Source organism: Cololabis saira, chromosome 11 (assembly GCF_033807715.1).
Source record: "Cololabis saira isolate AMF1-May2022 chromosome 11, fColSai1.1, whole genome shotgun sequence".
Classification (NCBI taxonomy): Eukaryota; Metazoa; Chordata; class Actinopteri; order Beloniformes; family Belonidae; genus Cololabis; species Cololabis saira.
The window spans coordinates 28,886,805-28,900,253 of record NC_084597.1 but is presented as its reverse complement, the minus strand read 5'-3'; the positions used below and the strand labels follow the sequence as shown (position 1 = coordinate 28,900,253).

The window sequence follows — 13,449 nt, the reverse complement described above, 5'->3', positions numbered from 1 at the left end:
AGCTGTTATATGCCTGCAGTGGCCTTTGCATGTACTTAGTCCCACAGCCAAGTGAATACAAAACACATAAACACACACACACACACACACACACACACACACACACACACACACACACACACACACACACACACACACACACACACACACACACACACACACACACACACACACACACACACACAAAGCAAACAAATAAAGGAGCAAAGTTCTGCTGCTTTGCATCTCTCTCTGCAGTTTGATTTGCCAGCAAGGGCAGCTGACCACTCAAACGTTGGACTTCAGAGTTGCAGCAATATGAACAAATCAATACATGTCATGGTTTGAGGAAGCAATGAGTGACAACTTATTTTACCCATACTGAAAAGCTGCACCTGCAGTAAAATGTTTCACAAGCGTTATTATAATTTAGGAAGTGTTTGCAAAGTATAGCTTGAGCCTTTTAATTTGGCCACCATTCAATCATAATAATAATACATAATAATAAAACTTTATTTGTATAGCACATTTCATACAAGAATTGTAGCTCAAAGTGCTTTACATCAATAATAAGGCAAACAGCAAGTGCAGTTTAAATAAAGAGAAAGGTATAAAATAACAATCAACATCATATCAGATCCTAGCGTTCTAATAGGTTACTTAGTTACCATAATCTCATTACAAACACACATTAAAAACATTAATCAGCATCATATCAGATCCTAGTGTTCTAATAGGTTACCTGAATTAACATAATCTCATTACGGAGTATAAATAGTGACAGTTAAAAAATGTACAGTTTAAAAATATAAAAGTTTACAAAAAATTAAACAGTAGTGCGTACAGTGCAGAGTAAGTTAAAAGTGCAAGTCGGTGCATTAAGAATTGGAACAAGTATTTAGGGTATTTAATGATGAAGGTGGGTCAAGGTGGTGATGAAGGTGATGATCAATCAAATGCTTTGGTGTACAGATATGTTTTAAGCTGCCTTTTGAATATCTCTAAGGTGTTTGCTTCCCTGATATTTGAGGGTAGTGCATTCCACAGCTTTGGGGCATAGTTAACAAAGGCTGCATCACCAATCTTTTTATGACTACTTCTGCTGATCTCTAATAGACCTGCATCGGATGATCGGAGTGTTCTAGCTGGTGTGTAGTTTGTTAGGGAGTTTGCAATGTAGCTTGGTCCTTGTCCATTTAGGGCTTTGTATGTGAGAAGGAGGGCCTTAAAATCAATTCTAAAAGTCACAGGTAGCCAATGTAAAGTAGCTAAGATTGGACTAATGTGTTCTCGCCTCTTGGTTTTGGTTAATAGTCTAGCTGCAGAGTTTTGAATAAGTTGGAGTCTTTCAGTGGTTTTCTTAGGAAGACCAGTGAAGAGTGCATTGCAGTAGTCCAGTCGGCTAGATATGAACGCATGAATTAGCTTCTCAGCATCATTTTGATTTATGAATGGACGAACCTTTGCTACGTTTCTGAGGTGGAAAAAAGCTGTTTTGGTCACTTTGTTTATGTGTGAGTTGAAATTCAAGTCTGAGTCAAGGATGACGCCAAGACTAGTTACCTCAGGTTTAATCCAGGAAGTTAAGCTTCCTAGGTTTTTAGTTAGCATCTCTCTCTTTGATTTGGGACCAACTAGAAGAACTTCAGTTTTATCTTCATTTAGTTTGAGGAAATTTGCATTCATCCATTTATTTATTGCCAACAAGCAGTTGGTAATGGATTTAATTGCTGTTGTATCGTTAGGTTCAGCGGATATGTACAATTGTGTGTCGTCTGCATAGCTATGGAAATCTACATTATATTTTCTAATGATGTCACCAAGTGGTAACATATAGAGAGAGAAGAGTAATGGACCTAAACAGCTCCCTTGTGCAACCCCATAGCAACTTTCATGTCTCTCTGATACATTGTTTCCCAGACTAACATAAAACTTCCTTCCTCTGACATATGTCTTGAGCCAGTTCAATACACAATCAGAGAACCCAATATGCTTTTCAAGTCGATTGATTAAGATGTCATGATCAATAGTATCAAAAGCCGCCCTGAGATCCAATAAGATAAGGATGGAGACTTTATTTGCATTTGAATTTAGTCTGAGATCACTAATTAATTTTGTTAGAGCCGTTTTAGTACTGTGATATTTTCTGAAACCCGACTGAAAGATTTCTAAAATGTTATTTTCAATTAGGAATGAGTCATGAATCAATCAACATCTGCAAATGGACACATTTCAAATCACATTCAATTAATTGTTAACAACTCAAGTTGGCAGTGGATCCATTTACATGTAGACCTGTTTTGTACCTCTTGCCTATAAAAAAAAAGTCAAAAGAGGTCACTTTTCAGTGAAAGTAGTGTCTTAACTTTGACAGCTGAACCTCATCCTTGGACGGTAATTCCCAATGACATCATGTGAAAAAGACCGCACATCCTCATGAATTTCTAAAGTTTTACATAACAAATGAATGAAGTCTTAAGTGAATATTACAGTATCATTCTTTAAAAAGCAAAAATGTAGACAAAATGATAATTATTTGGTTAAAGCCAAACAGTATGTTATCATAAACACCTCATACCAAGTCTAGTGCGGTGACAGAGGGGTGATGATATGGGCTGGTTTTACCAGCACAAACCATTCGTACTCTGCAGTCTTTCATACAATCATGAACTCGTCTGCAAACCAGAGTATCCAAGAGTCAAATATGAGGAGATTTATCCAGCAATTGAAATGTGGCTGAAACTACTTCCTGCAGCACAACCATCCCAAGAACATAAAAAATTCTAAAGTTGCTGCAAATGTCCAGCTACAGTCCAAACCTCTATGTGACTGAAGTGCTATGAAAATGCAGTGAAGCTATGCTGTCGAGAAGAGTGGGACAAAACCCCTCTAAAAGGTTGTGAAAGATAAAAAAAATATCACTTTATGTGATTGCTGCTGAAGTTGTTATATAAACCTTTGAATCATGAGGATGCTCAGTTTCACAACAACCGCTTTCTTGTGTTTGTTAAATAAATTATGAAAGAGTAGTTTGTCATGTGATGTTGTTCGTCTACAGTTGTATTTACTCAATTGTGCGATCTGGTTAGGACCACATCATTTGTTTTATTTCTTTCTTTATGCTTTGATAAATAAAACCTTAGAAGTGAAAGAGGATGTAATTTATTTTTTCACATGACTGGCTGCAGGTAGTCCAAGGAATTCGTTTTTTTTCTTGAAACCAGTGTAACTCCTATATATATTTTACATTGTTGACAAGCTGGTCAGGTCAGATCAGGTCACATCAAAACATACAGAGAGGGGAAAAAAAACGTCAGTGTGGCAATATCTGCTTGTTTTTCTGTGTGTCTGTAAATCATATGTTTAAAGATACTCTGGTTGAGACAAATGCATCAGGTGTGTTTTCAGCACTGTAATGAATGTTGCAGGTTTATGTCATCTAGAAGTACAAATGCAGACAAATAAACAGTAACTCTCCAATACCATGCTAATAAATAAATCTTTATTGGTTGAAAAAGAAAAAAATGTTTTACACTTTCAGCTGACCCAATGTTTATCATCTGTTTCATGATCCTCTCCTTCAGCATTTCCAAATGATGGTCCATCCTGAAACAGTTCATCACCATTTTTTTTGCATTGTATTTTCTACAGCATTTACGTTTATTAAATGTGCCGTGAATATTTTTTCCATCCATCCATTATCTGTACCCGCTGTCTCCTTCGCAGGGTCACGGGGGTCTGCTGGAGCCTATCCCAGCTAATTTCAGGTGAGAAGCAGGGGTTACACCCTGGACAGGTCGCCAGCAGAGGTGGAAAAAGTACTGAAAAATTTTAATTGAGTAAAAGTATCTTTACTTTGCTTAAATCCTACTCAAAGTAAAAGTAAAAGTACTCATCTAAAAATTTACTCGAGTAAAAGTACAAAAGTACTTCATTTAAAATGTAATTTGAGTAAAAGTTACTTTCAGTTATTTAATGCAAAAAAAGGATGAGTCACAAATCAAATCCAGCACAAGTTGTTTTAATTAACTTCGAGGCATATTAAAGTACACATCCACACTTGTAAAAGCTCAGCTGAGTTCAGTAACATGATCCTTTTACTTCCGCAGAACAGGACAAAAAGGACAGTCACAACCTGTACTGTAAAGAGCAAACTATTTTCCATCATATTGTCCAACCGACAACACTAAAACCAGAATCAAACTATTCAAACACAAAATAAAGTGCCCAATGCCCGCAGGATTCTGCTATTCACAATAAACCAAAATAAAATGCCCACAAGATTTTCACCATAAATTTTGTACTCAGTAACGTTAGGGGGTTCAAATGTAGCGAAGTTAAATACTTGGGTCAAAATGTACTCGAGTAAAAGTAAAAATTACTTATTTCAAAAACTACTTAGAAAATTACAAATTACTCATAAAAAGTACTCAATTACAGTAACGTGAGTAAATGTAATTTGTTACTTTCCACCCCTGGTCGCCAGGCCATCGCAGGGCCACATAGAGACAGACAACCAGACATACTCACACTCAAACCTACGGGCAATTTAGAATCATCAATTAATCTAGCATGCATGTTTTTGGACTGTGGGAGGAAACCGGAGTACCCGGAGGGAACCCACGCAAGCACGGGGAGAACATGCAAACTGAAATGACAGCTCAAAGGTTTTTTTGAGTTGATAAAAAAGAAAAAAAAAAGCAATAAATAAATAAATGTTGGATGTATATTAGCTCTATATTACTACAATTCTTTGGCTTTCAGTAATTTTAGAATCAAAAAGTATATTGACCTATTTTATGTGGATGTACTTTACACAACAATTACATTGATACATAGACACAGTACATAACGTCCACTTGATAAATACACATAAACTGTTACAACTTAAGTACAGGTCCACCTGCTGACACCTGGTCAGACATCACTGTACTCTTTTTCTGCAGGAATCACAGGTGTATTTCTTTACTTCCTCTTGGGAGCAAAAGTCTGAATGAATGCAACAAAAGAGACCTGCATTTAGAGAGTGATCACTTTTCAGACTCGTACAGATGTGTGGTCATCGAGGAGGGAACGGGGATCTGAGGCCGAGTGGATGGCTCTGTGACCGGTGCAGCTGGAGCGCACTCGCCTGAGAAGATAGAAAAGTACAGAGGGAGTGAGGCTGCACATGTGTGACCTCATCCCAAAACACAGTAAAAAATGTCAAGACTAAAACTAAAAACAAACAGTGAAGGAATATTCAGTTACCTGAAATATAAATAAAAACTAAAGATTTTTACAAGACTAAAACTAAATAAAAACTAAAATTAACAATGCAAAAACCCAACTGAAACAAAATAGAATTGCAGGTCAAATTCATTTTGTTTTGATTTTTGTTTCGTGCCTTGTTTTTTGATGTTTGGGGATTCATCTTTCCATTTACTATTTCTTTTGTCTAATTCTAATTACTCAAAAGAAAGAATAAAGGATTTTGTACCATGTGGCACTGTTGATAGGATTCTTTCATCTTTAGGTCAAAACCTCACAAACTAAAAGTAGGACTAAAACAAACTAAAACTAACCAATTGATTCAAAACTAAAAACTAAACTAAACTAAAACTAAAATTACTGATGTGGCTGTTAAACTAAGCTAAAATAATCAAACTAAATTAAACTAAAAAATGAAATAAAAATTTAAAAACAACTAAAAATATTCAAACCAGACCATTTAAATTTAATAATCGTAGTTTTTAGAGGAATCAAGATCGTCAACAGTTCTCAGTGTGCGTGTGCATGCATGTGTGTGTGTGTATGTGTACCTTCCTGTTGATTAATGATGATAACGTCATCATTGATTCCATGTTTTCTGACCAGAGTTTTAAAACTGTCCAGGACAGGATGAGTCATGTCCGTAGTTCGACCTTAAAAGGAGAGAATGCTTTTATTTAGATTTCTATTTAAAATTTTGTTTTAATTCTTTAAAATGTTCTTAGTGTTACATTTAGTGTTACAGTCTTCTTTTCCCTTTTATGGTCTCAGTCACGATTTCTTATGTCCTATCGAATCAGTATTTGCTTGTCTGTCTGCAATCGGAGGTACTTATGCACCGCTAACATTTTTTCTTTTTTGATATTTGTATTACTTGAAAAAATCAGCGATCCTTAGATCTGGATCTCTGCCTCTGCCATCTATACCTGCTTAATCATGTACAGGGTCACGGGGGTCTGCTGGAGTCTATCAGCTCATCACAGGCGAAAGGCAGGAGTTGACTCTGGCCAGGTCGCCAGTCCATCGCGGAGCCACATATATAGACAAACAACCACACATTCGCTCACACACTGGATAACTGCTTCTTTTTTAACCATCCTGTTATGTTCATTAACAGGAACAGCAATGGTGTTCCCGGGTCAATTTGACCGGTGCATGTTTAATTATCCAAAAACAAAAAAAAGTGAATATTTCATCACTAACTCCGTTACTAATTATTCTATCAATATTTAGTGCAATGGTGTTCCTTATCTCCAACAGGTAGGTTTCATAAAAAATATATGTTCAAACTTTTTTAATGTTTCACTTGTTTACTACTTTTGAAATACCAACATATAAATCTACCCCCTAACCCTAACCCCCTAATGTTCAGTGCATAACTGGTATTTTCCTATATTGAGCTGGTTTTGAAGGCATGTATTGCCTAAATGGACAGAGACCTCTGAATGCCACCAGCCTTTCATCCTCTATGATATTAGGGCCTGGGTTGTAGAATAGTGGAATTTCTCTACCCACTTGTTCCACACTGTCCTAATATAGCTGCCAACTTTCTCTCACCGTCTACCAGCCCTTGTCTCTCAATTATCCAATCCATTACTCTGGAGAAAATGTGAAAAGTCTCCAGAGACATTGTGGCTCAAAATATAGTCCTGCCTGTCTCTGCATCCCACAGACTGGGACTTATAGACTTATAGACCCCAGCCAGGATGAGGAGCCCCAAATACGCATCTAAATTTGTTTTGTGCAGCTCCTTCCACCTCTCCCAAAAAACATGCCTCCCTCCTAGATTAGTCATTTCCAGAATTATTTTCTGTATTGAATCTGGCATGACCAGCTCAAAAGTTTACTTGATGTCAGTCACACGACCAACTGCCATCGTCTTCATTTTTTGTTTTCTGTAGACAGATTTGCCTGACACATATTTGGGGATGAAGACCACTGTATTCACTATTTTTTGACATAAATGTCTTGCTTGGAGGAATAGAAATAGTAATTCCCTCATCTGGTTAATCAGAATCATTAGAATCAGAATTTAGCTCAAGATAGTCTTCGTCTTCAGACACATCCTCCTCTATTTCACTGTCATGATCAATGATGACTTCCAGAGCCTCCTGGACTGTCATCGTTTTGCTCTGAGTGCTCATTTTGTAAAGGTCTGCCTGCTGGGTGTAATGTAGGACTCCCATGCAGATAATCCCTCCCCTGTTGAGTGTGCACTGAATGTGGGTAGTTTTCCCATGAGAACATAAATGGTTCCCATCAAAATTCATAACACCTGCAACTGTATATGCTTGTCTGATTGTGTGTGTGTGTGGGATTGGGGTGAAATACGTCTCAAAGTTGCAAAGAAGGAAATACTCTGACATTCCTGACACCATTTTACCTCCAGTTTGACCAGGTACAAACAGTATCTATGTGATATAAAGATGGGGGTGGTTGCAAATATGTAAGATGAACCATTTTCATATCATATGTTGATTACACTAATTAAGGCAAGCAAAATAAGTTTCATACTTAAAAAAAAACAAAAAACATTTACTTTTTATTGGTCCGAGATCGTCAAACTTTAAAACGTAACATAACAGGCGGGTTAATTTAAAAAAAAAAAAAAGTTGGGACTTCTTCCCTGGTGGGGAACAATATTGTCTGAGACAAACTTGTTTTACTTTTCTTTGATGAAAAGGATACTTTCAACATGGAGCAGATGTGAGTAAAATTAAATCTGCAAGCAGCGATTAACCTGCCCTCGCACCCTTGTGCATGTTCAGGCGTGCTGCAGTGGAAGCGCTTGTATGACCTGCATGTAGACTCTTCAGACCTGGACATTTAGCGGATGACACCAGCCACGACTCTCTATATCAAACCATTCAAAAGTTATGGCAGAAAGTAGGAACTATCAGATATCGACCAATCAGATGAAGAGGCGGGGCTAATTTGCAGCAATTATGTTCAAGGACCCAAAACTGAGTCCGATGACACCACCCACGAGTCTTTCTGTCAAACCATTCAAAAGGTATTGCAGAAAATCGGAACTATCACATATTGACCAATCAGAAGAAGGGACAGGCTAATTTGCACCAATTAAGGTGAAGGAGTCAAAACCGAGTCCGATGACACCACCCACGACTCTGTATGTCAAACCATTCAAAGGTTATAGCAGAAAATAGGGACTATCAAATATTGACTAATCAGAAGAAGGGACGAGGCTAATTCAGGCCGATGAAGGTCTAGTGCTCAATACCGAGTCCGATGACACTACCCACATTCTTTATGTAAAACCTTTCAAAGTCAAGTCAAGTCAAGTCAATTTTATTTATAAAGCACTTTAAAAACACCAACATGGTCCAAAGTGCTGGACAGGCGAATGGAAAACGAAGACAAAAAACACTGTAAAACACAAAGCACGTAAATAGAACAATCATGATAAGATAAGTGAATAAAAAGGATAGAATAGGAGATAAAAGGTTATGCCAGAAAATAGGAACTATCAAATATTGACCAATCAGAAGAAAGGGTGGGGCTAATTTGCACCAATTATGTTCAAGGACTCAAAACCGAGTCCAATGACACCACCCACGACTCTTTATGTCAAACCATTCAAAGGTTATGGCAGAAAGTAGGAACTATCAAATATGGACCAATCAGATGAAGGGGGGGCGCGCTTTTTGGCGTCTATCATCGCCACGGTAACGCTTTTGACTGAGAAAAGTACTGTGTGTCGTCGCAGGATGGAGACGCACATTTTGATGTATAACACACCTGGGTGCACGTTACAGTTCGGGCCACATTAACTGCCGAAGGAATGGCATACATTTTGCCAAAATTACATGATTAATTCAAAATGGCCGACTTCCTGTTCAGTTTCGGCCATGTCGCCAAGAGACTTTTCTTTAAGTTGCGACATGATACAGGTGTGTACTAATTTTCTTGCATGTACGTAAAACCGTATTGTGGGGCTTGAGGAACAAAGTTTTCTAGGGGGCGCTGTTTAACCATTAGGCCACGGCCATTAATGCAAACCATTAAATATCAAATTTTTCGCCAGGCCTGGTTTGCGTGCAGAATTTGGTGACTTTTGGGGCACGTTTAGGGGGGCAAAAAGGCCCTCATTTCGTCAGAAGAAGGAGTTATCATCATATCATAATTTATTTACCTTATCCCAGCAGAGTCTCCTAAAAGTCTTTTATTAACACATTTATATACTGTATACACAACTCCCAGTTATGGCTACTGATATCTCTTAACCGATGTAGAGAGATATAAATAGCCATACCTGCAGGTATATATAAAAATATGATCATTTAAAAAAAATCTGATATTGAGTGATAGTTTTTGATGATGGGGTGCCTGAGAGATCCGATTAGCTTTCTACTCTTGCTCTTTATGTACTGAAACTCTTCTGGATTCATTGAATTGATTAGTCACTTTATAAAATGTAAGAGTTGAAAAATGCTAATTATTTCCAACTGTCTTTGCAGAAAATTGTTTTCAACATTTCAATGATTTTCTCAGCGATTTTGTTGATAGATAAAAACCCAGATAGACAAAACGAGATTCACATTTTTGCTCCAAAAAGAGTCCGTCTTTCATGGATGCTGCTATTGCACCAAATGATCATTACAACCACCTATTGATGTTACCTGTTGGAAATATTAGATTTTATTTCCCCTCTTGACAGCACTAAATTACCCCTTAACTAACTTTTTTTAGAATATGTGGTAGACTTGAAATGCAAAAATGTATGTTTGTCACAAATTAAATGAGAAACATTGAATACCTTTAGTTCATACCATCTGCAATGAAATAAATGGTCAAAGTTTTTTTTTTTTTATATTTTTTTATCCCCGATTTTTTACCCATTTCATCACCCAGTGCTCATACCTAAGTAACAGTCCTGGGCATTGCTCTCCTCTGCCAACCCAGGGAGGGCCCTACACTGAGCTCAGGTCTCCTTCTTATCCTGAGGAGTGACGGACCGCTTCTTTTCACCAGACAGGGTGAGGATTCTCTGACCGGACGATGGTCAAAGTTGAAGTTATTTTCAAACACAGAAGGAAGACTGTCAACATAGTCTCCTATGTATTTTCACGAAAAAGAATGATGGTGCAAAACTTTAAGGAATAAAAACACGTCTTGTAAATGTATAATGGGTCTGATTTGAAAATGATGGTGTGCCCCCATGATTTTTATCTCTTTGTCTTTTCATTTTTCAAATGCAACCAGTCTTTATAAAACTCAAAATTCTTTGGGGAAAAAAATTGCATTAATTTATTCACCTCTATCTCAGTAAACATCTTAATATACTCTGAATTACTGTCCAACGCAAAAGGGGCTATCTTTAAGTCCATATATAAATAACAGCATCAGTGTTTACTAATGTTTTTTTTGTGTTGTAAACTGCAGCTAAAGTTGATGCCACATAAATAACGCACAAGGCTCCTTCAGTCAACATGTCATGACTGCCTTCAATGGCTCTTTCATATAAAACACAGTATATTGATTTACTGGAGTTGCAAAACATTATCTGCAGAGTTTACTCACTGTACAGCTTGACTATGGCTGTTTTATTTCCTGACGGCTTCTCGGTGCTCAGCTGCAGAATCATTGTGTGCTGATCGTAGTTGGTATGAACAACGAAGGAATCAACATCTGCTCCGAGCCCTGCAGAGAGGAATTTTAGTTTAACATTACAGAAACCTTCTCATATGCTGTCCAAGGCAGGGACATAATGTCTAAGAAAGTAATGTTTCAGAAGGAATGCAGAGAAAAACATACTTGAAACGTGGTGGAAGAATCGTCCTGAAATGTTGGTTAAACTGTAAACTGTGGATGTCTCCTTACATGAGCCATTTCTGCAAGCAGACACACACAGTAAATGCTATACTGAAAGTAATCATCATTTAAACTGTGTTTTCAGCAGTGAACAAGTGAGTCAAACCTGAAGGTAGCAGCTGTCACCGTGAAACTGTCCTCTTTAGGGAAGTGTTTCAACTCCAGTGCAACGACGGGGCTTCCTTTCTTTCGTTGCATGTAGTAAGGGCAGGTGGAAACTACTGCAACTTCATACCATCTCCCCATGAACTGCAAGGAACACAGAGATGTTAAGCACTGGGGCATCTCCATGTGTACTACTATGCAAGCAATAACCTCAGAGTATGGAGGTCTTTGGATATAACATTTGTTTGATCAAAGAAAGATACTTGGCTGACAGAAAACAGGCTGTTAAATGTGTAAAGATACCAAAAACTGAAAAGTAGTTATTCTCTTGTGATATTACACCACTAAAAATTTCAATGAGAAAATGTCAACAGAAATCTTTCAAACAGGAACATTTTTAGATATTCACCCGCTCCAAATCAAAGTTCTCCTGTGTGAGAATGACACTTTGGAAGGTCCAGGCCAAACCCAGGAGCATACAAAATACCAGATATACCATGCTCTGCATCCTGAAGGCTGATCTCTTCCGTCTCTGAGGGTCTGCCTCTTCCCACTACACTGTAGTTCTGGGTCAGACTGACCGCCTTTGATGTTTGGTTTGGTGGGGGGGGGGGGGGGCAAAGTTCTGACTATCCCAATATCTGCGTGTTTGTAAGCAGAGATGCATTGCTGGACTTCAGCATCTAAAGTTAGAACGTGCAACCAATCAATATTAATTAACTTTTAACAGGTGATCATTTGTGAGGAGATAGCATTGGATTCCCAGAGTCTTTCGCTTGCAGTCAGACCTGATCATTCTAAATCAGGGGTGTCCAAAGTCGGTCCTCGAGGGCCGGTGTCCTGCATGTTTTAGATGTCTCCTTGCTTCAACACACCTGATTCAAATTAACGGTCGTCACCAGCTTGCCATCAAGGTCTGGACAACTCTTTTGGTGACACAGCTACTTTTATCATGGTGTGCTGAAGCAGGGAAACATCTAAAACCTGCAGGACACCGGCCCTCGAGGACCGACTTTGGACACCCCTGTTCTAAATATTTAATTGTCCTCTTCTGAATTTCTTAGACTATCATCAAAGGCTATAGAGATTACAGGTCATCCATCTACCACATTCATGACATCATGACGCCCCCTAGTGCTCATTTTGGAGTCTAAACCTGATAAAATCCCTTCTGTGACTTTATAATTAAAGCAGACAGTAAAACACTGTAAAGATTGCATAATTTCTTGTCTGTATGTTACTGTCTTTTAATTTAACCACTTCAACACACTGAAACAGTACAACTGTTTATTTCCACCTGTAGGTACAGTAGTAGTAAACAGTAAAATAGAGTGGTTTGGGGAGAACGTGTGCTTTTGCCTAATGTATGTTACGCCTGTATAATAGCTAGTGTGTAGTGAAAAGCCCAAGTAAAGCCCTTTTTAATTTTACATGTTATTTTTGTAATAAACTATTTTCGTGATTTATCTGCCTCCTGTCCTGGTTATTCTGGACATTACCTGGCTGCATAGTGAACTAAATTGGGAGGTCTTAAGTACTTAGTTGTGGAAGCTAGTTCAATCACTACATTTACTAAATAGACTTAAAATATCAGTGGTCCTCAGTAGCCCAGTGTGCATGTTTTTGTGAGGGTAGCTCACATTAGCTACCAAGGGAACACGGGGAGAACATGCAAACTCAAAATCACCCGCGATATTGCAAGATCAAGATCGGGGGGGGCTCGGGCTGGGGGCTGTGGCTAGGGCGTCCCCGGTTGTCCTGGGGGGGCTGGGCTGTGGGCATGGGGGTCCCGCTCAAAGGGCCCGGCCCTGCCTGGGTGGGGGGTGGCTGTCTGCGCTGGGGGGACATTGCTGCCTTGGTCCGTGCCCCTGCCCACACACATACCCACACACATACATACACATAGCCACATAGACATATACACACACACTCACTCAAGCACACACACACACACATATATACATATATATATATATATATATATATATATATATATATATATATATATATATATATATATATATATATATATATATATATATATATATATATATTCATACATGTACACACACACACACACACACCTACCCACACATACATATACACGCGTACACACACACACATACAGTCACTTAAGTCATATTCATATATACACACACATACACACACATAGCCACACATACACACACACATACACAGCCACACAAACATATACATACACACACACACAAATACATACACACATACACACACAAATAGCCACACAGACATGTACATACACAT

The 13,449-nt window shown here is 38.2% G+C and overlaps 1 protein-coding gene across 2 annotated transcripts; it reads right to left on the bottom strand.

Moving 5' to 3' along the window:
• Positions 1 to 3,947: 3,947 nt before the first annotated feature.
• LOC133454690 (protein AMBP-like) lies at positions 3,948 to 11,707 on the bottom strand. 2 transcript variants are annotated; one of them, XM_061733416.1, is made up of 6 exons: positions 11,576 to 11,707; positions 11,168 to 11,310; positions 11,005 to 11,081; positions 10,771 to 10,890; positions 5,781 to 5,882; positions 3,948 to 5,110 (listed from the first exon to the last, which is right to left on the bottom strand). In XM_061733416.1, exons 1-6 carry the CDS (start codon positions 11,672 to 11,674, stop codon positions 5,010 to 5,012), a joined length of 642 nt encoding a protein of 213 aa, XP_061589400.1. In that variant the 5' UTR covers positions 11,675 to 11,707; the 3' UTR covers positions 3,948 to 5,009. The 2 variants fall into 2 exon arrangements, with proteins under 2 accessions (XP_061589400.1, XP_061589401.1); XM_061733417.1 differs by lacking the exon at positions 10,771 to 10,890.
• Positions 11,708 to 13,449: the final 1,742 nt, after the last annotated feature.

Coding starts and splice junctions, on each gene's coding strand:
- LOC133454690 (XM_061733416.1), bottom strand. CDS start 11,674: ATGCAGAGCATGGTATATCTGGTATTTTGTATGCTCCTGGGTTTGGCC. Junction 11,082..11,167: donor GTGACAGCTGCTACCTTCAG/GTTTGACTCACT, acceptor GTCTGCTTGCAG/AAATGGCTCATGTAAGGAGA. Junction 10,891..11,004: donor ATTCTTCCACCACGTTTCAA/GTATGTTTTTCT, acceptor TCCTCTCTGCAG/GGCTCGGAGCAGATGTTGAT.